Source organism: Antechinus flavipes, chromosome 6 (assembly GCF_016432865.1).
Source record: "Antechinus flavipes isolate AdamAnt ecotype Samford, QLD, Australia chromosome 6, AdamAnt_v2, whole genome shotgun sequence".
Classification (NCBI taxonomy): domain Eukaryota; kingdom Metazoa; phylum Chordata; class Mammalia; order Dasyuromorphia; family Dasyuridae; genus Antechinus; species Antechinus flavipes.
The window spans coordinates 168462701-168489314 of NC_067403.1; the positions used below are offsets into that span (position 1 = coordinate 168462701).

The 26614-nt window shown below is 36.5% G+C and overlaps 1 protein-coding gene across 2 annotated transcripts in view; it reads left to right on the top strand.

Moving 5' to 3' along the window:
- The first annotated feature begins 13800 nt into the window (after positions 1–13800).
- Positions 13801–26614, top strand: part of ANKRD17 (ankyrin repeat domain 17) — a 140655-nt gene continuing 127841 nt past the window's right edge. Inside the window, exon 1 of one of the 2 annotated variants that reach the window (XM_051965349.1) lies at positions 13801–14256. In XM_051965349.1, the coding sequence (XP_051821309.1) occupies positions 13870–14256 (387 nt within the window). In that variant the 5' untranslated portion in view covers positions 13801–13869. The remainder of the gene's footprint in view (positions 14257–26614) is intronic. The other variant, XM_051965350.1, reaches the window with a different exon arrangement.

Genomic DNA, 26614 nt, shown 5'->3' on the forward strand with positions numbered 1-26614 from the left:
TCATTCATTCATTTATTTATTTATTTATCCAATTAATCCTAATAGTACCCTCTGTTTTATGGAAGCTTTCACAATTAGAATATCAGGTTGAAAAGAGCTATCTCTGAATCCAGCCTTCCCTTCCATCTGAACCTCTAGAGGTTCTCTCTAGCATCAGATAAACTTACCCAGGTTTCATGACCACATTATGCATTTTTCTTGAAGCAAAATAAGTTAGAAACCCCCTCCCCCTCCCCCCAATAGCAGCACTTAGTCTATCATGGCCTCCTAAACAACACATCCAGGAGTTTGCTAGTAAAATGTTGAACAACTTGTACACTGAGAAAGAAAGTGTATACAAAACACTTTAAGGTTTAACCTGTATTAATAATATTCTGTCCATTACTTTCTGAAGTCCAATCAAGAAAACAATAAATGAGCACTGATTTGTGTTGTCTGTTTCCAAGATGTAAATGTTCATGTTGAAAATTTGATAGCTTGCTCTTATAAAACAAACCTAAACCTATTCTATATCAAAATCCTAATCTTCTCAGCAATCATGTTGCTCTAGCATCCTCTCTATAAAAGGAGAGTGGGCTCTAAGCCACCATTTTTTCCCACTTGCTCACCAAAAAGTCCAAATCCAATAGTTAGCTCTGACCAATTATCTTTGTTGGGTCTAATCTGTAAATAGGCCTATTTTGTAAATAGGCAAGCTGCTCCATTTTTCAATTACTTGGTGGCTTTTCCAGGAGTCTGCTATCTTGGGGTTTCCAAACACCAGCATTTCTTAGCACAAATCTATCACACCTTGCTGACAATAAACTAAGGCATTATAGTATTTAAATTATTCTCAGAGCTTTTTATGAGTAGAGATCCTAATTAAGTGGTAAGATTCAATCAGCCATTTTAAACCAAGAGCAATGAGGGTAATGGAGATTACTCACACTTTAAGAAGGTCTCTTTAACAAAATAAAACTAACTGTATAGTAACCTTATCTGAAAGGATAGACATGCAACATCCTACATCTGTATCATTTCCTCCACCTATTATAAAATTTTAAAAAATAGGAGAAATCTAATTTTTCCCTTCTCACCTCCATCTCATTGGGGAAAAAAAAAGAATTTCTTATATGTCTGGTCAAACAAGGCAAATTTCCCCCGTGTCTATATATGAAAAAATAGAAATCTCAGTTCTCTAAATCCACAACTTTTTTCATATGGTTTACATGTTCTCTTAACAATCTTCTGGAATCATAGATGGTCATCTTTTAAAGTTCTTGTTATTATTTAAATTATTCTCCTTCTACTTCATTCTTTATCAGTTTATGAAAGACTTAAAAATGTTAATTTTTATAATATTGGTTTTATTATATAAATTGTTCTTTTGTATCTGTTCATTACACTATGCATCAATTCAAAGAAGTCTTTATCTCTTTGAGATCATGTATTTTCTCATTTCTTTTAGCACATTCTACAACATTCTTTCCTAAGCACAGTACAAAATTATATTAAGTAATTATGTTAAATGAAAAGTCATTAGGAAAAAAGGAATCAAAATCATTTAGACACTAGATCTAAAGAATTGATAGGTCATAAAGAATCATATAGAATTGGTAGGTCAAAGAACAAATCATAGAAATAATTTTGTTAAAGGTAATGACAATAATGAGACATTCTAAAGTTTTGAGTAGAAAAAGAGAAAATCTCTCTAAACAATTTTATTAATAAAAAAGAAAAAACAGATCAATAAATTGAGAATATAACTAAAAATACTAAAAAAAAAAACCACCCCCAAAACCCAACATTATACAAAAATCCAAATTAAACACCACAGTAGGAAACCTGAAAGATCAAAGAAGAGATTAAGAATATTAAAAGCAAGGAGAGTTAGATGGCAGAATGGATAGAGCACCAGCCTTGAAGGCAGGAGAACTTAGGTTCAAATCTGGCCTCAGAACACACTACTTCCTGGCTGTGTGACCCTGGACAAGTCACTTAACCCCAGCTCACCCCCAAAAAAATTAAAAGCAAAAACTGAATTAATTAACCAAATTGATTGATAAAATAAAGCCTTTCAAATATTAAATAAAACTACGACCTGAGTTAAAAAAAAAAAACTAATAAAAAAAGTAGCTAATTTGATATAAAAAAAGAATGAGGAAAACTGAATTACCAGTATCAAAAATGAAAAAGAATTCACAAGAAATAAAGGATATTTGATAACCTCTTATGCGCAGATATCTGCCAAAGAATCCAGCAACTTAAATGAAATGAATATTTACAAAAATATAAAATGTCTGTTTAATAGAACAAGATTTAGAGAATTTAAGCAACACAATTTCATAGGAAGAAATTGAAGTAGCTATAAGTCAAACCTGAAAGAAAAAGAAAAAAACTCCATAACAGGACAGATTCACAAGTAAATTCTATTAAAAATTAAAGATAATTGATTCCAATATTATGTTAACTACATAATAGCAAAAGCTTATCTACTAAATTCTTTCTATAACACCAGGATGATCATAAACCAAAAAAGCAATCAAAACAAAAATAAGAAAATTATAGACCAATATCCTTATCTGTGACCTTATCTGAAAGGACGGATAGGCAACATTTTACATCAATAGCATTTCCTCCACCTCTCTATTTTAAAATTAAAAAAAAATTGGAGAAATCTAATTTTTCATCTTCCTACCTCCACCTCATTGGGAAAAAAAAAAGAAAAAAGAAAAGAATTTCTTATAACAAATATGCCTGGTCAAACAAGGCAAATTCTCCCCATGTCTGTGTATTTAAAAAAACAAAACAAAACAAAAAACTATCTTTAATAAACATATATGAAAAGAATTTAAATAAAATGTGAGCAAAGAGTCTAAAATATATATCACAAAGATCATTATTACTAAGTTCAATTTATAGCAGGAATAGAGTTATCAGTTCAACATTCAAATTATAAATTAACTACATTGATAACAAAATCATTTAAGCCCCACATTTGCTCTGTGAAGTAAGTACTATTATTATCCTCATTGTATAGATGTGGAAATTGAAGCTAAAATCGGTTAAGTGACTTATCCAGGGTCATGAAATCAGTATGCATTAATTAAGAACCCATGATGTGGCAGTTACTGGGAATAAAAAGAGACATTATTCCTGTTTCCAAGGAAGTCACACTGTAATGCAAACAACCACATACTTAAATAACTTGCATATAGGATAAATTGGAGAGAATCAGCATAGGGAAGGAACTAGTTTTAAGAAAGTTCCAAAAAAATCTGGTCCAAGGAGTTTGCTTACCCTGGAGTTTCTTTAGTAATGAAATCCCATTTTCAGCTTTTTTATCTTGTTCTTCCCTCTACTCTGTATGTGTGATAGCAGAACTGCCACAACACAAAATTCTTTTATTTTGCTGAATTTTTTGAAGCAAATATGAGAGATTTGTGTATTTGTTTCAGTTTTCCTAGATAAGATCTTTGTCCTAGCTTAGAAATGATTTCAAGGCAGGACAAAAGGTCTGGCAAGGTCATTGTTAGGAAGCTTATCTTTAGTTGCTTCAATTAAGCAAAGAAAAGAAATACCTTCTCAAACTTGCCTAAGCATTCTTTCCCTCCATACTTTAGTCTGACTTATTTCTTCCTTTCCTGAATTCATGGGTAATGGGCTGCACCCTTTCTGACAGGCTCCTATTAATTAATCTTACATTAATTAAAGTCAAAGCCATTCTGATAATAATGATGGTGGTGATAATGATAAATAACAATATTTATTTAGCACCTACTATATGCCTGGCATTTCCCAAATATCTCATTTCATCTTCAAAACAACATGTGGCGATAGTTGCTGGTATCTTCATTTTATAGATTAAGAAACTGAGATTGTGACTTGTCCAAAGTTATACAAGTTCTATTTGATTGGATTTGAATTCAGATTTTACCTGATTCCAGGTGCAGTGTAATATCTCCTGCACTACTAACTGTATACCCTTATGTCTATATAAAAAGAGTGCTAACTATTAAAATGGTATTACTTAAAGGCAGCTTTTGCGTCAGTGATTTTGGAGTCAGGGAAACCTTGATTCAAATCTCCACCTCAGACACTTACTAGCTTTGTGACACTGGACAAGTAAATCACTTAAACTCTGGGGTCATACTAGCACCTACTTCCCAGATCAAATGACATAATATTTGTAAAGCCCTTAGACTACTGACTTGCATATAGCTAGCTATTTTAGTACTCGTTTATAGATATTATAGCAAATATTAGATAATGCTTGATTTAGAAGGGTACTCTCTGTACCTTCTAATTAGGAAGTAGAAAGAACTGTATGTAGCCCCAGAGTTCATTTCAGAAAAAGAGAAAAACATAAAAGGGAAGTTTTTTCAGAGTATTTTATTTGTTGTAAACCCACAGATAAAACATTAAAAATATCCATATATATGCATATTCTATTTAACGTTGGTAATTGCTATTACAAAGGTATATTAGGCAAAACTTTATAGCAATGAGGTTGGCTATGGAATAATTTATTTTTTCAGTTTTGTTTGTTGTTGCAATATTTTAGTAAAGTGTGGCTACATGGAAGTACCAGGCAGTGCTACATTGTTGGGAAAAGTGGGACTTGAGTTGCTCACCTTTTCTGTTGTCTCTAGACATTATCATTTTCTTATAAAAGAGAACAGATGGCTTAGTTTGAAAAATTCTTTGCCATGGTATTACTCAGCTCCTTCTCCAGTTGAGGAAGTAGAGACCTAGGAATATTTGTCTCATTCGGGGGTATGAGTAGGCCTAAGATGATGTTTGAATTAAAGGACTCAGGAGGCAATCAAGGAGTATATAATTAGCACAAATTCAGAGAAGAGTTCTAAAAGATGTTCAAAGAGTAGCCCTGATCTTAGTCAAAAACTGCTAAGTGGTATATATAGAGTACAAAACAGAATGGAAATTCAATTCTTTCTTCAATTACTAGCTAGGTGGTACAATGGAAAGAAGATCTGCCTTAGAATCCAGAAAACCAAGTTCAAATGTATGTAGCCTCAGAATTTTTTTAGCCATGTGACCCTAGGTACTTTTTTTTGCCACTATTTCTTTATCTATAAAATGTGAAAAAAACCGGTCTTCCAGGGTTGCTGTGAGGATCAAATGAAACAATAATTATAAAATACTTAGCATAGGGACTGGTATGATGTAAAAGTTACATAAATGTTAGCTATTGTCATTGTTAGCTGTGTGACCTTGGGTAAACGTCTTAATTACTCAGTTAATAATAAAATGGGAATAATAATAATATCATTTATTTCACAGGATTATTATTATGAGAATTGAAACAGATAATCTATGTAAAGTGTTTTGCAAACCTTAAAGGGATATATCTATTATTATTGGTTTAACTTCACTTTCCTAAGTGGCCTTCCAAGTTAAAGAGTGGACATAGGAGCATGCTAGTAAATATTTAACAACCAGCTCCCTAAAAATATATGACACATTTAATCTGCTTTATTAACATTTTTTCTATCATTTTCTTAGCTCTAAACAATCAACAAAACAAGAAATCATGCTTTGATTTGTAGTAGGTCACAATGAAAATTTAACAACTGGTTTTCTCACAAGCCTGTATGAATTGGCTTTAACACATCTTATTGGAGATGTTTCTTCTCTACTTCTATCTTCTTTCCACTAAGGTATTAGAGACTGACATTCTGGCCCCATTAAAAACTACTTAATGATCTTTTACAAATGGACATTTATTTTGAAGGTACCAAAATAATGAAAGTACAAACATCTCTCCTGTTTCTCTCTCGGTTTCTTTCCCTCTCCCTCTGTTTCCCTCTGTCTCTGTGTCTCTCTCTCTCTCTCTCACACACATACACACACACACACACACACACATTTTAGGGACATGTTCTTTATATCTCCAAGAGTTCATACTTAGCAGAGTTTTGACATAACATTGAATTCATGTCCAAATTCATGTCCCTCAGTGTCTTACTACTGTTGCACCGGCCCTGAAGGTCACTACTTGATCCTTAGGGCAACAATACCAGACTGGTTGCAAAACACAACAAAATTCCAGACTCCTGGAATTCCAGAATTCCAGGGACTTTGGGAGGTTCAGTCTTCTGAAGTTCATTCATTTCTTCCACTACCCACAAAGTCAGAGCCCATAGACTAAGCTTTTTTATCTAAAATCAAAGAACCAAGGAGGAAGCATAGAACTGAAGCCAATTTCCTCAGGAGAGGGCCAAAGAGTTCAGCAGATGCTGTGAGTGGAGGAATCAAACCAAGAATAGAAATCCAATCAAGAGACAAAGAGCATAGTAAAGGTCTTTAGATCTTCCAGTCCACCATTTCTGCTACTGGTGGTTGTTCGTCATGTAGTCAGCAGGCCAGAACCAATTAGAGATGTCTATGGATGTTTTAAAGTTTTTTCATGGTACATGTCATCATGACTCTCTTGTAAGGAAGCTCCCCAGCTTCCTCCCTAAGGCAAGTAGAATTAGAGGCACTTCGTGATTCAGCCAGTACCCATTACACTCTTTCCCATTTGAAAAAATTGCCATCTTAGTCAAATTAGCTGAAGCATGTTTGGAATACATTTCAATGTCCCCAGTCCACAACAGTCCAATAGCTCCTCTAAGGATGCATAAGTTTAACTTGCTTCTTTAATACCATAGTAAAGAGTCTCAGAATATTAGATGTGTCAAAATCTTATAGTCTCATATGCATATACATATATATGTAAATAATACATATTTTTTTTGGTCTGTATAAGGAAAAATCACAGTTGTTCCTAAATATGAAGCTATGCAGATTCAACAAAAGGTATTTTCGAAAGTTTATCAAAGATTATTGCTAGCTTAGTACTGTACCGGGGCTGAGAAAATAGCCTTCCCTAACCCAAAGGCAATATAGAAAAGGAAAAAAAAAAATCAAGATTCCTGTATAGGAAGAAATCCTCATCTTTAAATATATCCCCCAATTACTAGTTACTTTCCCTGAAAGGATTTAGGACCTAGATCCCCTTACCCTAAGATGAGAAAGCAAAAACTGTTTTGGGTAAATTGCTTCCATGATTGTTAACATAATACCATCATCTTGGTTCTCTTTCTCTTTCTACATAGGAAAATCAAAATTTCTTTTAAAGAGTATCTGTATCATAGATGATGCTTCTAATGGTTCAGGCAAATTTCACCTGGGTCTGTATTACAAAAGGCATCCCAAATTTTCCCCATTGGATTCCTGACAGTGGCAATTCCACTAGAATTCCAAACATACCTGATAAAAGAATAAAATTGTTTCAGTTAGTGAAAAGAGCAAAACAAGGCCAAATGAACCCCCAAAAAGGGCAACGTTCTCAAGAAAAGTAATTTAGCTGATTATATGAAGCTTTTAGGTAGCTCCCTAAATTTCACCTAAGTAGGCAAAACTTAGCCTATAGATTTGCAGTATATAAAGATCTTATAATAAGGCAAACATTCTAGATCTGTTTGAAGAAAAAAGAAAAATTTGAATATTTCTCAATTAAGCTCCAGTAATTTAATAATATGTACTTCATACCTCTCAATATCAAAACCTTTTACAGGATTCAGAACTAAAATAATAGCACATAAACAACAAATGCAAAAATCTGCAAAAATCATTTCAAAAGCAAGTGACATATTAGGAAAACACAACTCAGAAAAAAAATGGCTTTACAATTAAAGCCTAAAACAAATAATTTCCTCCAAATTTCTCCAGGATTATGCAAATTAGTGTGCCAAACCAAAAGTCACAGGTAGAAAACTCTCTCCATAAACCTACAAAAATACTAAATGTTCAGTTTTTTCCCCAGATGAAGCCCCTTTAATCTCCAAATATTCCTCTATGGTCTAATTTGCCCAAAGTCAGGCTGTTATCTCAGCCCCTCATAGTTCTAGGATATCCTGAACTCTTTAGCTTGAGCTCCTACTGGTTGTTTTTCCCCCACTGCCAGATGACAATGACCAGCAGTTCCCTCAGTTCTATTGAACCACTTATCACTTAAATTTAATAAAGGAATATTTACTTTGAAAATATAGTGAGTATACCTCTAGCCTTTTATTCTCAGAGCAAGACTAGCTATATATGTCCTCAGGGGTCTTGGGATGTGCTGAAGGATTGGAATGTCTTTCAAAAGTTATTTTAAAACACTTTGCAAGCACTTTTTTGTGTCTAAAATAAAGAAAAATTCTTGTAACAAATAAGTATAGTCAAGCAAAATAAATTCCTTTTTAAGTTATGTTAAAAATATGCACCTCATTCTACAGCCATCACTTACCTCTCTGTCAGATTGTATTGTATAGCATTCTTTATCATCAATATTACTCTGGAATCATGATTGACCATTGTATTAACCAAAGTTTAAGTCTTTTATAACTGTTCATTTTGGCAACACTGACATTACAGTACAAATTGTTCTCCTGGTTGTACTCTCTTAACTCTGCAGATGTTTATAGAACTCTTCAGAGGTTTTTCTGGAACCTCACTCTTTATAATTTCATATGGCATAATTGTATGCCATATGAGATAATTGTATGTATCTATTTCAGGTATTCAATAAATAAATGAAATGTTTAATAAATAAAAAGAGACTATATAATTTTGGGATCTATGTGACCTTTCACTCTTCAATCTCTCAGGTCTCCTACTTGGTATCTCTAGTTCAAGCAGTACGTGACATTTAGTAGAATTTGGGAATATGATTCCAAGTTGTTTTCCAGAATGACTGGACCAATTTACATCTCTAGCAATAGTTCACCAGTGTACCTGCTTCTCATTCAGCTCATCCAACAATTGTCATTGTCTTATTTTTGTCAGCTTTACTAATATGATGGTTGTTTTAGTTCACATTTATTTATTAGTGATTTGAAACACTTTACTATTTTGATTTCTTTCTCTGAAAATTGTGTTGTTTGCTCATCTTGGAGAATGGCTTTTATTTTTATAAATTAGAAGGAGTTTCTTATATATCTTGGAAATGAGATCTTTGTCAGAAAAACCTGTTACAAAGATTCTCCCCCTGCTGACTTTTAAAATATTAGCCATAAACAAGAGGTTTAGCTGTCAATGCTGTAAAGTTACCCATACATATAACCTGTAAATAAAAGGCTATTAAAATTAAAAAAAAATATTAGCCATATTTGGATGTTTGTGCAAAATTTTTTTAAAAATGTAATACATATGTGTATTTCCCTCTTTCCAACTATCTTCTTATTTTTTCTCCCTTTGCTCCCCATCCCTTCTTCATAACAGGTTCTTCCTCTTATGTTCCTTTTAATACTCTCCTCCCCTTCAAGATCTTAGATTTGAGTTGTTTTATTTATGACTAATCCCTCCCCAAAGCTATTCTTCCTTTTGTTTCCTTTTATTTTGTATTTGTTCCCATTTTCCTCTAGAGTTGAATAAATCTCCACCCCAAACTCTTTTGTGTTCCAACCTCCTTTGGACAGTTCAGATAAAAGGGAGATTCAAGGGAAACCCACTTTTCCAACCCTTTTTTTTTTTTTGTATAGACTTTTACTTGGACATGAATTATATAAGGGAAAGTTCCCGTCTCTTTTCTCCCCCATTTTTCCTACTGGATCATGGCACCATCAAACCCCACCCCCATTTCCTTTTCTTTTTTTTTTTTTTAGATTGTAAGAACATGACAAAATCATACTCAAATTAGATGTCTTTTTGATTCTTCTCTTGCCCGTGGTATCATTTTAATTACTTTTTTTCCCTTCATATTTTGAATTTAGAACTTTCTTGGAGTCATAGTTGTAGGAACTGGGCTATATCATTTCCTTTAAATCTTACCTTAGTCCCATATGGGGTATCTTGTTTAATGCTATTGAACTACACCTTTATTGTTTCTAAGTTTGCCCTATTTAAGTATTTCCCTAGTTAAATCATCAATGATTAGAATCCCAGTTCATTTTATCACAACATCAATTAGCTTTTTACAAAGAAATATTCTGAAAATTATTGCAAGAGATACAAGCATTTACCCCCTAAACCTCAGGGACATAACTTTTCCTACACTACCTGTTTCTGAGAAAAGTGGGCCAGGATATAATATAGCATCGTCATGGTCTATATATTGGCTGTCCTCAATCTCTTCTCTTGTAATATTGTCTGAGAAAGGGGAATGAGAAACCCCCCCCCCCCCCCTCCTCCAACTATAGTTCTCTCTGCAGGAGAGAGACCACCCTCTTCTGGCACTCAATGGATAGAGAGCATAGAGTAGTCAGGTTCTTCGTCCCCACCCCAAATTCTCTGCCTAATTATGCTTCCTATTCCAAAAGCACATTTTTCTTGCCCCCTTTTATTTTTCTTGCCCCCTTTTATTTTTCTTTCTCCAATTCTTGGGAAACAGTTAAATGGTACAGTGTGTAAGAGAACTGGAATTGGAGTCAAGAAAACAAATTCAGATCCTATCTCAGATACTTACTAGTTGTATGACCGTGCAAATTACTTAGCCTTTGTCAGTCTGTTACCTTATTAGTAAAAGTAGGATAATAAGAGTACCACCCTCAAATTTTTATGGGAATCAAATGATAACATGTACAGAAATGTACAAACTTTAACAGGCAATAAAAATCTTAACTATTAAGAGCAAAAGAATGAATTTCTTTAGTATACTTTAGGCCGGTGAGGTGAATAAATATTTTATGAACCAATACTGTGTAAGGTAATGTGGTAGGTCTAGTGATTGACAATAGCAAGAAAGGAAATCTGATGTGATCTAGTCAAACATCTTTCACAAAGATTAAATAGCAATAGTTAATATACTCTTTCCCCTCATCTTCCACCAGCTTTTTAAAAAATAGCCTTTTATTAATTGGAACAAAGGGTTTTGCAATTGTCAATGCTGAAAAATTACCCAAGCACATATCTTGTAAATAAAAAGCTATAATAAAAAAATAGCCTTTTATTTTCAAAATATATGCAGTTTTCCATTCACTCTTGCAAAACCTTGTGTTCCAAATTTTTCTCTCTCCCTTCCCCAATCCCTCTCCTAGATAGCAAGGAATTCAATATATGTTAAACGTGTGCAATTCTTCTATATATATATTTGCACAAGAAAAATCAAATCAAAAAGGGAAAAAAATGAGAAAGAAAAAAAAAGCAAGCAAACAACAACAAAAAAGATGAAAATACTATGTTGTGATCCACATTCAGTCCCCCAAATCCTTTTTCTGGATACAGATGGCTTTCCTCACCACATCCACCAGAGTTAATCATCCCATAATCTTGCTATTGCTAAGTATTGTTCTCTTGGTTCTCATGTAAATTACTCCAGGCTTTTCTGAAATTGTCCTGCTGAAAGTTTCTTACAGAACAGTAATACTTCATAGCTTTCATATACCATAACTTAGCCTAACTGATGGGCATCCATTCTCCAGCTCCTTACTATCACAAACATTTTTGTACAGGTGGGTCCTTTTCCCTTTTTATGATCTCCTTGGGATACAGGCCCAATAGACTCTACTGGATATGGGTATGCACAATTTGACAGCCTTTTGGGCATAGTTCCAAATTGCACTCCAGAATGGTCGGATCAGTTTACAATTCTACTAACAATATTTAGGGGCCCAATTTTCCCACATCCCCTCTAACATTTATCATTATCTTTTCCTGTATCTTAAGTCAATCTGAGAGCTGTGTAGTTCCACCAGCAGCCTAAACATCAAATAGCTTTAACTTCTTTTGCTGAGTTTTGCAAAAATGAGGAAGGTAAATTCAATTTTCTTAAATAAGCTTGGAAATAGAAAACATCTTAAGGTGGAGAAATCAGAATCTGGGCCATATGGTAGAAGGTGCTGGCTTTGGCATCCCCAAATCTGGGTTCAAATCCTACATATGCCTCTATTCTCTTTCTGAACTTTGGAGCTTATGAATCTCTTATAGTTGCTAGTTGTTGAAATATCATGTAAAAATCACAGAAAGCTAGAGTTGAACCACAGATTTAGAGTTGGAAGGCACCTCAAATTTCCTGTTTTGAAGATACACTAAGGCCCAAGGAAAGTAAAGTAACTTGACCAAGGTCAAAAGGTCATGCATGGGACAGGATTCTAAATTTTGTTGATTCCAGAGGCAAGCCTCTTGCCACTATAGCAAGTACACAACTGATTTTTCAGGTATGTACAAGACCTTGAGAGGTTTTACGTGATTTTTTGTTAGGATGTAGAGGAAAGAAGTGACCTAGCTCCCATTCTGTGATCCCAAGTTGCCTTATAGACCAAAGGGAAAAATGTGAAAAAAATTACATTTTTTTATAACTTTTGTTTTGGATGGAAACAAACCTATGTAAAAGATGCAAATTTTAAGTTGCTGCCAATATTATTGCAGTTTTACATGAAACACTTAAACCCTTCAAAACCAAAATTAGTTTTAAACTTTTCCAACACCAGATTAAAGCTAGTAGTCAATAATAGCAATCCGAATGTCAGTTAGCCATTTTTATTTCACAGAATACCTTCTTGCCACACATTTAAATTTATAATGATCAAACTTGACCCCAGGGACAAGAAAATGCACCTGACTCTCCCAGGAAAAGCAGGAGGCCACAGGTTAACAATGCTTGTTTACTCTGCAGATATGACTTGTTTTTCTAACTTTCTTTTTTTTTCTTTATAAAGGATGTCTATCTGTGCAGGAGAAGGGGAAGATATACCTTCATTAATAAAGGTGAAAACAAGAGCTCAGAGGAAATGGAAATCATCTCAGACTAATTGCTCTGTTCAGTGCAGATAAATCAGAGGAAGACAATACTTACAATCCCCACTTTACAGATGGGGAAACTAAGGTATATGTGCGCCTATTATTTTCTCTATTACCCATATCTTCATCCATCCATTCTCTACATATACCTCTGTCTACTCATCCTTTCTCCATCTTCTGTGTGTCTAGGCCGCGGCTGGAACCAAGGCACACCAGAGACCGGTGGCAGTCCCAGATGCAAAGCACCCTCCGCCCTGAGGCTCGTCTCCGCGGAGGGCACCCCTGGGAAGGATCCCCGGAACGAACTCTCTCTCCTTTTGCTCCCTCCCTCTTCCCAGCGGTGCCTCTGCACCCTCCGGCAGCCAGTCTCGCGTAAGTCCTACTAGGACCTGAAAAGTCGTTTCTTAACGTGGCCCTGGACCTGGATAGAGCTCGAGGTCGGCCCCTTGAGGGTGAGATTCTCCCTAACTCCCCAATCTCCACCCCCACAACCTCTCGACTCCATTTCCCAAAGGGCCCGCTTCCGTGGGAAACAGTCCCACGGCTGTCGCGTGCAGGGTACGGCGAGGTCTGATGACGTCATGCACACTTCCGGTCGCGCAAGCGCAGTCTTTACTCCTCGGTGGTAAGGGAGGGATCCCGAGAGGGAGGTGAAGGATAGGAACAGGGAGGGAAGGTAGGTGTGTGTGGGTGTATTTCAGGGTATACGAAGAGGAAAAGCAACCGAGGCAGCCTGGCCACTAGCGCGCGGCGGTGGTAGCGGCAGCAGTGCCCCCTCCTCCCCCTTCAGACCCTAGGAACGGAAGCCTAAAAGAAGTCCTCCCCTCCCTGCCTGCCTGCCTCCGTCCTTCCGGCTGATTGGGGCTCGTCTCCCTGCTCAGCCCCCTCCCCCGCGGGCCTCCCTCTTCTCCGCAGCCCCCCCTCTCCGGCCCTCCCCGCCCCGTGGAGGGCGCTACGGCTCCCCGCCCTCAGTATCGCGAGAGGTGGTGAGAGCTGGCGGAGCCGCGGCGGCGGCGGCGGCGGCGGCAGCAGTAGAGGTGACCGAGGCGGTGGCGGTGGTGGCGGCAGCGGCGGCGGCAGCGGTAGCGGCGGCCCTGGCCCCGACCGCAGAGTGGTCCCGTCGTGGTTGAGCGGAGTTCTCGTGCCCCTGGCCTGGTCCCGGGGATGGAGAAGGCGACGGCCCCGGCAGAGGCGGAGGGAGACGGGAGCCCCCCGGTGGCGGCGGCGGCGGCGGCGCCCCCCCCTCCCGGGGAGCTCGGTGGCCCCGGCGGCGGCAGCTCGTCCCCGGCTCCCCGCGGGCTGGTGAGGGTGTGCGACCTGCTTCTCAAGAAGAAGCCGCCGCCGCAGAATCCCAAGGCCAAGCGCAGCCGGACCTGCCACCCCCCCAGCAGCAGCGACAGCAGCAGCGACAGCGACCACGGCCCCGCTGGCCCGGGCCCCGGCGCCGGCGGCCCCAGCAGCAACAACAGCGAAGAGGACGAGGACGACGACGACGACGACGAAGACGAGGACGAAGAGGAGGAGGAGGAGGAGGAGGAGGAGGTGTCTGAGGCAAGGGCCTGCGGGCGGAGGGGGGGCGGCTGGGGGGGGGCACCCCGGCACGTGGGGGCGCGGGCCGGCCTGCCCGGGCCTCCGGAGCCGGGGCGGAGCCTCGGGCCCGAGTTGTCACATTGAGGGGCCCGGACCGAGGCCGCAGTGGAGCCGGCAGCCTGTCATAGGCGCCTTCCAGGCGGTACTTTTCCATACCGGTTCCACTGCGGGATTTTCCCCAGCGGGCACAAGTGACTCCCGAAATACGGCATCCACCCCCACCCCCATTCCCTCTTCTCCCGCGAAAGGTTTTTGGAACAACTTCACTTGACAGTATGCATGCATTATGCAATACCACTGAGAGATGGGTTGGGGGGGGGGTCGGGTGAATAGGTACGTATTTGGGTGCAATTAGAGTGGGTTTCTCTAGTAGGTAGAAAAGACTACGTAGGGGCTCTTTCTATTTTCCTGCTCATGTGGCAGAAGAAAAAGTTGATTTGGAGCTGGGGGTTGCTTAGCCATCCATGTTGGGTGAGTTGTTGGACTATTAAGCTCCTGGCTTGCCCCACTGATCTGATTTCATAATAGCGTTTCGTGGATTTTCACTGGTCCACTGGCAGGGGGCGATACCGGACCTCAACTCTAGATAGGGCCATGAACCTCACAAACTACACCAGTTCGTCTGAGATTGATCAGCAATTACTGAGGTTATGCTTTTAGGTTTCTTCTTTTACTAAGAAGTGAGAATATGTGAAGGCAGTAATGGTCTAGAAATTTGGGAAAGAGAACTGTTTAGCTTGATCTTGATATGTATTAAAAATGAGTTTAACATCCCAAAACGCCTATTTTCATTTATTATTCTTTCTTACAGCATGTAAATAGAAGACATCCCATTTAATTCAGAAGACATGCTACTTTAAATAAGATATTTTTGTGCAGAAGGCATCTTGTTTCATGCATGCCAGTTTCTCATATGTAGCTGACCTCTGATTTCTGTTGTTTTAATACATTGAAATAAAACAGATAAACAAAAGGTATTAGTAAATTAAGGTAGTCCTGTACACAAGTACTGCACTATACTTTATCTGATTCTGTATGCATTTTGTTAGGCAGAGGGAATTTGCTTTCAGAATAAAAAAAGAAAAGAAAAAGAAAACAGCTGAAAATTAGAACAATGAAATGATAATTTTCTAGGCAATATATCACAGACCCATTCAATCAACAGGCACTTGATTTAGCCCTCACTATTTGCCAACTACACAAAACCCAAAGTGATGTCAGTCCTTACCTGCTTACAGGTTATTGGGCCTATAAGCACAATATACTCATATTAACATGGGTTTATTATGAATAAATATGAAATAAATACATGTAAGGTTGGAGATAGAGGAAACTAGCAGTTAGGTAGGGGTATCAGGAAGGACATGTTAAGATGTTTGAGTTGATTTTTTTAAAGGAAACGGGATTTTGAGGAGCAAATGATGATGAAAAGCATTTTTAAGCATGGGAGACAGGCATGTATACGACAGCAGAGAAAGAAAGCCATCCCCACTAAAGGAAACCAAGAAAAACTTCACAGTTGGACCATCGAGTATAGGAAGGGAGAGTAATATGTGATGCTGTAAAGGTAGGTTGAGGCTAGGTTGTCAAGGATTTTAAAAGCTGACCAGAGGAAATTTCTGTTTGATCTTGGGAGCAGTAGGGAGCCACTGAAGTTTAATGGATAGGGAAATGACACCATTCTTCTAAAGGAAATCATTCACAGTTTTGTGGAGGATGTATTGGGGTGGGGAGAGGTCAGCTGGGAGCTGTATACCTACTGTATAGGTAAGAGATTTAGATAAGATAGGGCTCTGAATAATGGGAAGGATGGAGTAATGATATTAAGGTAAGAACAAGATTAGACACCTGATTGAATTTGTGGGAGGAAGGGAGTGTGGGGGATTGAAGGGATAGCATTATGGTTAAGAAGTTAATATTAGAAGAACTATCTTGTTTTCAACAGAAGTAGAAACATTGGTTAGAGGAATGGGTTTTGCGGGAAAGATAGGGGATTCTGTTTTGGACACTAAGAATCAACAGACATTTAATAAGCACCTCCTAAAGTGCCAGATGCTACCAGTTTCTTGAAATGCAGATAGAAAAAGAATGGAAATATCTCTACTTGCAAGAAGCTTACATCAACATAGACATTGAATTTGAGATGTCTAGGGCATATCCATTCCTATATGCAATAGGGATTTGATTTGGGACTGGAGTTCTGATAAGAGACTAAGCTGAATACATGAAGTTTCGGGAGTCATAGGCATGGGAAAGCTGACTTTATATAAGGTCATCAAAAGAAAACAAGATGGAAATTTAGCTAGACCATAGAGTATGGAGAAGAAAAGTAGTATTGTGTTTAGATGGAGAGCTGGAAAGGGACATTAGAAATGGTTTTGTCTATTTACTGTGGTCACCAACCTTTCCAGTGTTTTACTGATTCAGAAACTCCAGTGTAAAGAAATCCTGTTACTTAACCAAGGACCCCTGGATGGTAGGGGATAGTTGGGATTCAAACCTGACTATAAATCCAGAATCTTTTCTACTGATAAATAGTAAAATATTAGATTAACATGGACCCTAGAGTGACATGGAATATTGGAAAGAGCATTGAACTTGAAGTCAGCAAAGCCTGGATTTGAGTCCCAGCAAAGCACTTCAATCAGTTTGGTTTCTATGGGCAAGTCCCTTGCTCTCTTTGGGTTTTGAGTTCCTCTTTTATAAGATGGTGATAATGTTAATAAAGTTATTATTAAGAGTGTAGATAGTGCCAGGTCCTTTGCTAGGTGCTGGAAATACAAATAATGAAACAATCCATACTTTTGAGGAACTTATATTCTGTAGAAATTCCTATAATGCCTAACTTCACGAGATGGTTGTAAACATCAAATGAGATAATTTTTGTAAAATCTGTTGTGAATCTCAGAGAACAATGTATAAGTCTTGTCATTATTATGAAGATAGGCTTTTTTCCCCTCCAGGAACTCAATTATTCTTTACACATTCTAGTCTGTTAATTTCACCTTTTTATTTCTATATGAACACTACCTATAGAATGATTTTCTCAGCCACTTCACTGTGGCACTTTGTGTTTAGTAACCAGATCCTTGCCTAATACAGGTGTAGAGAGTAGTTCTTTCATTTAGGAAGACCTGAGTTCGAATCACTCACTCCCTCAGATATTAACTAGCTGTATAATCCTGAGCCAATTTACTTAATTTTGCTTCAACCTCAAATTTCTTCATATCTAAAATGAAGATAATAGCACCTATCTCCCAAGATTAGTTGGAAAATAAAATGAGTTTATATATGTAAAGTGCTTTGCAAATCTTAAAGTGCTGCATATTATTATTAGTTATTATATAATAAGACTCATGCTTAATCCTTCAGAGCTCTAATGACAAATTATAAATCTTCCCCAAACCTTACTTAATCATTCTCAAAAGATTCTGGTTGTTTTTCCCTTTAATTTCCTACCTCTCCCTAAAGAAACAATGCCTAAAGGTACAAGACTTTAGAGATAATTGGTTCAAATCCCTCATTTTACAACTGGAAGAATGTACACAAAATCTCTACTGGGTTTTGGTAACTAAAGGCTTTATATCCCTAACTAGAAGCCACCTTAGTCTATGCTAATGTAACTTCCCCCTTTATTGATATGGAAAATGAGGCCCAGAGTATTAAAGGTGACACTTGACCCTTGAGTTGTCTGGTCTTAACTTTATCAAGGACATTGCTGGTCCTTGTAACCTTGTGTCAGGGATATTAGAACAACCTGGTTGGATTATTTGCCTAAAATTTCTTGTTCAAGTTCATCTTCCATTCAACTATTAGACTGATGTTCAATCTATTCCAATTCTTCTTCAGTCAATTATTTTCTTACTTTCATGTCTAGAATTAAATACAAAATCTTTTGTCTTTTCAAATTTTTCCTATCTAGTTTTGTTTTCTAATACCTTATTTAACCCTTATTTACCCTTTGTACTCTGATCCAATAACACTGGCCTTGTTACTGTTCCTTGCACAATGCTCCATCTCCTGATTCTGCATTTTCACTGGATTTCTCGTGCCTGAAATATTTTCTACTCTCTTCTCTTTCCCTCCCTAACTTCCTTCAAGTCCTAGCTGAAGTCCTATCTTTTATAGGACAACTTAATGCTATCACTGTTGATATTTTCCAGTTTATCCTGTATGTGTCTTGTTTATCCGTGGTTTTGTTCTCCTTTGTGCTTCTCCCCTCCCCTCCACAGGGTCTTTTCTTTTCCTTTTCTTTTTCTTTTTTCTCTTGCCCTTCTCATTCCTCTCCCCCATCCTTTCCTCTTTCCCCATTTACCTTATTTTTTTCATTTCCATTTATCTTTCCCCCTTTCCCCTTTTCCTTCCTTTCCCTTCTCTTCCCTTCCCTTTTTTCTTTCCTTCCAGCACAGTGCTTGGCACAAAGTAGGCTCTTAATGACATAGGTGATAAGTAGCAGAGTTACAATTAGAATCTAGGTTTTCTTGATAAAAATCTACTGTTCTATATACTATTACATTGTTTTGAAAGACATTTGTAAATTCCTTTTTTTAATGTAGTCACAGACAACCACTTTAATTTAGTTTGGGTTAGCTTAACCTCCCATGATTAGTTAGCATCATATTCAGGAATTAAAATTTTGTCAAAGTTAAGCTATGTCAGAAAGCATGATTCAGTTAGACTAATAAATGGCCCAAGAAATTTACTTCGTGAGTTGTTTGATTCTTCAGTGGCACTTTATCACCCTGACTAGGAAAGATTTAAAAAACCTAACACACACCAAGTGGGTTTCTTATCTATACATACTGCCTGCCTCCCCCCTTTTTTTAATTTGTTCATTTTCAATATCTTGTAAGGATTTTACAACTTTAGCGACAGAAGCAGTTCAGTTGGACAGATAATTGTAGAGATAAGATTTATTTTCCTAGGATTTTGAAAAGAGTTTGGGCAAGTTTGAGTTTGCTTCGAGTTTGCATCTTCCTTGTTGTTGCTTACCTGATGCTGTTGATATACTTTATGGAGCCAATAGGGGTCAGCAGCTGCTAATGTAATTTGATCTGTTTTGTATAGGTTGCCAGTTTAACCTATCTACTATCATTACTTTTGTATTACTTTTGGTAATATTTTAGGTAGAATAGATCTCATGTTGTTGAAAGACAAGTTACAGAGATGCCAAAGGTAATTTCTAGACATGAGTATCAGTGTATCACTGGTATACTTTGAGCTCAACTTGGGTAAGTAGTTTTCTTTTCATCTGCACTCAAATAAAATCTCTGCTGTGCTAGGTTGTGGACTTTTTTCTTTTTCTTTTCTTTTCTTTCTTTCTTTCTTTCTTTCTTTTTTTTTTTTTTTTTTGTATTTCTACACTCTATCTCATTTAGTTTGTCATTTTATTATGGTGGGGATTTAATTATTGAGTAAGAATGTCCCTTTTCTTTCATGATACAGTGGAATCATAAGTCATGTTGATCTAGTTGTTGAGAAACAATGGCCTCATTTGCTGCTATGTAAAATTTTTGAGATTCATACGATATGTCTTTTAGAAATCATGTCATGTAGGTTATTGCTGTTTGTCGTTTTAAAAGAGAATATTGGCTCCTTAACCAGACTTAGGCTATTTAGTTCTTATTAAGAATCAGATTTGTAGCTGGACTTATTAAAAAAAAAAAAAAGATAAAATGCTTTAAATCTTAAAGGTAGCAAGGTTTACATTCACTTAAATATTTTTGTTTTTTTTTTGTAAGGTTGGAAACTTCTTCCTTGGGTTTCCAGTGAAAGTGTTAGACTAAATCAACTATAATGCCTTTAGCTTAAGGCTGTGATTCCATTGTCCAGTTTTTGTTGTTGTTGTTTAAAATTCACCTAAGCTTCCATTGGTCGAGGGAGTTCCTGGTAAATTCTGCAGCATTTAATTGTAGAGAATTTCCAGGGTCAACTAAATACTTAACTTGCCCAGGATCACCCAACCCAAGTCTTATCAGAGATAAGACATGAATCCAGGCAGTGTAGTTATGTATCAACTATGTCATGCCGCTTCTCAGCAAAAAGGAATAACCTTTTAATATACATGGTCTGTGGGTTTAAAAAGTGACACGTTACAGACGTTCAAATTACTTTAAAAGATCTCTGGTTTTATTGGTAGATGTATTCTCTCCATTAGTGCAAAAAAAGGAACTTACCCACTCCATTTTATCTCTTTTGATATAGATCCTTCCATAAATCTTCCATAGCACTATCAACAAAATGCTGGAGCTCTTCCTCTGGTTCTTTTGATACTGGTGTGGATACCAGTGGCAAAGGTCCATTAGTTTTTCCCAGCTTTGGCCACTGGATCCGAGGACTTTTTTTGGGCTTATGTCTCTGATGTCATTTATGACACTACTTGTCCAGCTTAATTAAAAATAAACTATCATTTATTTTTACTTTATCTTAGTGACTATCTTAAAACAAAAAAGAAAGAAAAGAAAAATTGTGAGATGGGAAAGAAGTAATTCAGTAAAACCAGCTAGATCAGCTGAGTCTGATGTGCAAAAAACTCATGCAAAATGAAAAGAGGTGCATTTCTTGTCTATTTGAAAGTAGATGCTTATTATAATTCTGCATTCTGTACACAATTCTTCATTAGTAATATGTTGTAGCCTGTTCATACTTTCTCTACTGACATAACCACTACTCTCTAGTTCAAGGGCCTTATTACCTCTTTCTTGAATAATTAAAATAGCTTCTTTGCCTTAAATTTCTCTTCTGTTTTAAGCCATCCTCCACATAGCTTCCAAAATAATTTTCTTAAAGAGCAGATCTGAACATAACATGCTCCCTGATTAGAAAAACAGTTGACAAAAAAAAAGATCTTCATTGAACCTCCCCTCCCCCTATTGTCCCAAAATCAAATATAAAACTCAGTTTGATTTTTAAAACTTTTCACAATGTAATTTTCCTCCCTCATTATACACATTCCTTCCTTTCTCAAATGGTCTACTCAAACTGGCCTTGCTGTTACTAGATACTCCATCTCCCATCTCAGTCCTTGGCATCCCATGCAGGAATGCTTTCCTTCCTTCAGCTCTGCCTTTTAAAATCCCTTGTTTACTTCAGAATATTGCTTAGGTCATATTTTGTACATGAAGCCTTTCCTGTTCCTTTGTTCCTCCTAGCTAACCCCTAAACCAACAACAAAAATAATCTTTTTCTTGTTTAGGAATAGGCACTTTGATTTATTTATGTTATATAGGGAACTATCAGGTGAGGAAACTCCTGCCAATATGGGTTGACACCATAAGTTTTAGGGAGTTGTCTAGAAAACAGAGCTAGAGTAATTAGCCCAGAAGTATAGCCAGTAAATGTCAGAGACAGAATTTGAATCCAGATCTTTCTGGTTTTGAGACCAGCTCTACATATATTATGTCAGGCTGTCCATTTACTTTGTGTTTTCCATATATTTATATACATGTTATCTCTCCTGATAGAATGGAAGCTCCTTTAGGTTAAGGACTTATTGTTCAGTCCTTCATTTGTATCAGATGTTAGGGATATCATGGACATAAAACTGAAGGACTGAACATATGCTATGGGACATAGCACACCAGGCTTCTCTATCCTCTACTTCTCCACATTCATGTTTGTTCTTTCTGTGTTATCCATCTCATTCTCAGCCATTTCCTTTTTCTTTTGTCTTTGGTCTTTCTCAACATCAGAGTCTTTTACAGTGTGTTCTGTCATCTTATCCTGTGGCCAGAGTATATGATCTTTTAGTGAATAGTCTGAATTGATTTAAATACTGACTGATTTGACCTCCTTGCTGTTCATGAGTCTTCTACAGCACCAGAATTCAAAAGCATCAGTTCTGTAGTTCTCAGTTTTCCTTGTAATCCAACTCTCTCAGTCCTATATTACTAGTGGTTTTCCAGTATATGAACTTTTGTTGGCAAGGTGATGTTTCTGTTTTTTAGTACGCTGTCCAGATTTGCTGTGACTTTCCTTCCAAAGAACAAGTGTCTTAATTTAATGGCTGCAGTTGCTGTCTGCAGTGATCTTTGAGCCCAAGAATATACAATCTGACATATTTATTCCCTTTCTGTTTTCCAGGAAGTGAAGGACCAGTTGCCAAGATCTTAGGGATTTGTTTTTTTTTTTTTTTTTTTGATGTTAAGCTTCAAGCCAGATTTTCTCCTTTTACCTTCATCAAGAGGCTATTTAACTCCTCTTGTCTTTCTCCCATTAGAGTAGTAATGTCTGCATATCTGAGATTGTTGTTATTTCTCATGGCAACCTTAATTCCAACTTTTGATTCATCTAGTTTGGCATTATGCATGATATGCCCTATATATAAGTTAAATAAAGTGACTATATATTATAGCATTGTAATATTCTTTCCCAATCTTAAACAAATCAGTTCTATGTTTGGTTCTAACTGTTGCTTCTTAATCCACATTCAGGTTCCAAGATGATCTGATACACTTAACTGTTTGAGGACTTTTCTACCACATTTTTTTATGATTCACACATTCAAAGGCTGTCAAAGAAGCAGTATTTTTTTTCCCTCGAATCTCTCCCCTCTCTGTCTCTGTGTCTTTCTCCTCTGTGTCTCTCTTCCCCCCAAAAATAAATGGAAAAGAAATAAACACAGCACTATTGTTTATATTCAAGAACACCAAAGACTTTCCCTTGCTTAGGTCCATAATCCAGTGAATGTTGGCAATTTGGTCTCTAATTCCTTTGCTTCCCTGAAAACCAGCCTGCTCTTCTGATAATTCTCAGTTCACATATTGCTGTAGTCTCTCTTGCAGAATCTTAAGCATAAACTTGCTGGTGTGTGAGATGAAAGCACTTACTTAGTATTTGAACATTTCCTTGGCATTGCCCTTCTTTAGGATTAGGAGTAAACTACTCTTTTCCAATCCAGTGACCATTATTGTGTTTTCCAAATTGAGTTGATGTGAAATTAAGGATACATTACCAAACAAAAAAATACCAAGGCAAAAATCAATGTAATTTTATAAAGGGAAATTTTGGCTGACTAATTTATTAGAACTGGAGATCTATTGCCACGTAATTGGAAGTGAGGTCTTTTGTAGTTAAGGGCAAGGAGGAAAGAAAAAAAAAAAGAGAAATATAAGCAGTGTTCCTTGTAGATGAGTGCTTAGAACAATTTTATTTTAGCATCTTAATGATCCAGAGCTATTTTTTTCAAAAATAAACTGCATTTTTGGTTTATTGTACCTTAAAGAAAATGTGATGTATAAGGTCTAGAAATGATTGAAATAATTGGAGTAATGGGAAGTGGGTACTAGGGTGGGACCATATAGTGCAAATATCTCCTTTATAAAAACTTTATAGTCAAATTTTGCAAAGTTTTCATATTAATCATAATCTTGAAACGTTCCATAAAATCCTGATGTGTTCCTCTTATTTGGCCTATTGTATATGGCAGAAATATGGCTAGTTATAAGATATCAGTTCAAGAGTGAAATTAGCTACATAATACTTCTGATACTTAATTTGAATTCAGATTAGGCTAATGTAATTATGGTATTAACCAATAACAATGCTTATGCTTCTCTCAGACAATATAAATTGGCCTTCTAAGGTGCCTTTTCTTTAAAAAAATTTCTTTTGATTTGGCATTCCTAGGTGCAAAAAAATTTAAGGATCACTCCTAATGTATATTTTTGTTTATATATTTGTACATGATTCTAAGTAAAGTGATTTCAGTACTTGGCTTTAATGGCTGCCATAGCTGAAAAAGATATTTCATAAAGGAGAATTGGGAGAATTGTGTCTTTGGCTAAGCTTACTAAACTGATTTCATCTGGCAAGTAAATTTCCACTTGTTCTTGCAAACTAATTAAGTGTTCCTTTTTTCATATTTAAAAGAATGCTTTGAACCAATTTTTTTTTTTTTTTTTTAATATGGGAAGGCTTACTTGGTCCAGCCATTCTGAAATGAAACTAGAAATTTTTTTGAGTTATCTATCCTCTAAGTCTAGGCATGTACTTTCCAAGATCCAAGATGGAAAGATTCATTATATATCAAAATGTGTTTATGTATGTATTGTAGCAAAGAATTGGGAAAAGAAAACTAGATCCCTTGATTGAGGAATGGCTAAATAGATTGTGTGTTAGTTACATCATTGTGATGGAATATTTTTCTACCTTAAGTCATAAAAAGACCAAAGGAAGGCATGGGACTATGAGAACTGAAGTAAGCAAACCAGAAAAACTGTGTATTTAAGGACCACAAGAAAATAAAATGGAGAAGACTGCAAGAGCAAACAATTGAAACTGCATGCTGTATAATTAGGACCAAATTTGACTTGAAGAATTGCTGTAAGAATGCACTGCTGTCCTTTGCAAGGGTGGGGTTCTCTTAGATTTGCTTGATACATTAGTTTTGCTTAAGTCTTTTTCCTTTTAAAAAATTCTTTGTTGGTTCTCAGGATCAGGAAGGAGGAAGGAACATATTGGGGAAAAGGTTATATAAAAATAAAAAGATAAAAACATTTTAAGGAAAGAGAAAGGAATATATAGGGGTTGGAGGGGAAGAAAAAATAATTTTAAAACAAGTTAGTTTTTTTTATGTCAACTTTACCTTGAAAGGGATATATTAAGGTTGGGGTTGTTTGTTGTTTTCTTAAATATCTACTATGTAAGGTAAGATAGCCAGCCATTTATCACAGCTAAAGTCAATTAATTTGTCTTTTTGTAAAAGAAAAATTCATAGATCTTGTTCAATAGATATTTTAAGTGCTTTGCTAAAGGGTAACTAGTGAATCTTGTGGGTACAAAAATATTCATTGTCACTTTGCATCTCATTACATTAACAAAATGCTACTTAGTGATTGAAAAATTGAGTACGTTAGAAATCATGATTGCTTTGCTTTAAAAACAAAACAACAGAATCCATGAATGTTTTGGGGGAATAGGAAGGATTTTTAAACAGTGATTGTTAGTAATTTTTTTTTTCAGTTATTATGACCAATATACATGGCCAAGGAGGTGAATTTCAATTCTGAAAAATCACTCCCGTTGGAAGAAACTTAAGTGTCTGAGACCTTTACTGGCTGCTGCTGCAGAGTGTGCATGTTGTGGGGAGGCTGAGGGAATTTTGCAGCCATTGTGGATACTGAGATCTAGCACAAGGTTATGTAGTAGTTATGGAAGAGAAGAATGAAGGGAGGGGGTTTATAATGGGTAATGAGATTGTATTGGAGACATTTAGGAATTGAATCTTGCAGCAGAGGTATAGAGGTGCCTATCTTTGCATGTGTAGTGACATATCTCAAGATACAAATGGCTCATTGAACTCATTTTGGAGTCTTTTGATCTAGTCCATTTACAGGGGAAGAATTTCCACTGAATGTTTGTTAAGGCTTTTCTTCTCCCTATTTCCCTACGATAAGACTTAGAGATTTCTTTCCTTCTTTCTCTCCTCCATATCTAGTACAGCAGTGCCTAGTACATAGTAAATGCTAACTGCTTATTGATGATTTCATTGTACCATTTCAAGTTTAGTTCATTATTGACTACAATATTTTATTTCCTTTTTCATATTACTGATAAGGAAGTTAGTCTATGAACGTTGTCATACCTAATGTACATGTCATGCAGAAATATCTCATCAGTATCTTTGACAGGTACCATATCTAATGTACATGTCATGCAGAAATATCTCATCAGTATCTTTGACAGGTACTTTTGTTTGAAGATTTCTTTTCCCTTTAAAAAAAGAAATTTCCTGTTAAAAAGCCACCAGAGTATGTTTCTTTTTAAATAAAAGTTGTAGAATACATTCTCTTAATTTTGCATTTCACATATAATTGCAGTTAGCACTAAATAAACCAAAGAAAGTATGAAAGTGAATGGATAGGGTCTGTTTTATAGTATTAATTTAACTAATATTTTGACTGTAGGAGAAGTAGCATTGTATTGTGGATGGAGAGCTGGACTCCAGAATCAGGAAGATCCATCTCTCAGACATAGCTGACGATGATATGAAACTAGGCAAATCACTTGATCTTTCATTGTTCCAGTCAACTCTCTTAAGACTTAAAAACAGTTGCTGGTCTGCTTTGATGGAAGGAATTTCCTTAATGGGAAATTGTGAATGTGAAATCACAAATTCAAAGTAAAATTAAATACATAGCATATAGATATTTATTAGTTTTAATCAAATGTATCTACTTTTTTCCATTTTTTATGGAAAAGTTAGCTATGTTATAAATCCCAAGCTACATAGTTAAAACATCTATTTTGTACTCCATCTAGTTCTTGTTGAGGTCTTTCGTTTTAAATATGTTTGATCTTAAAGCCAGATGACGTGAGT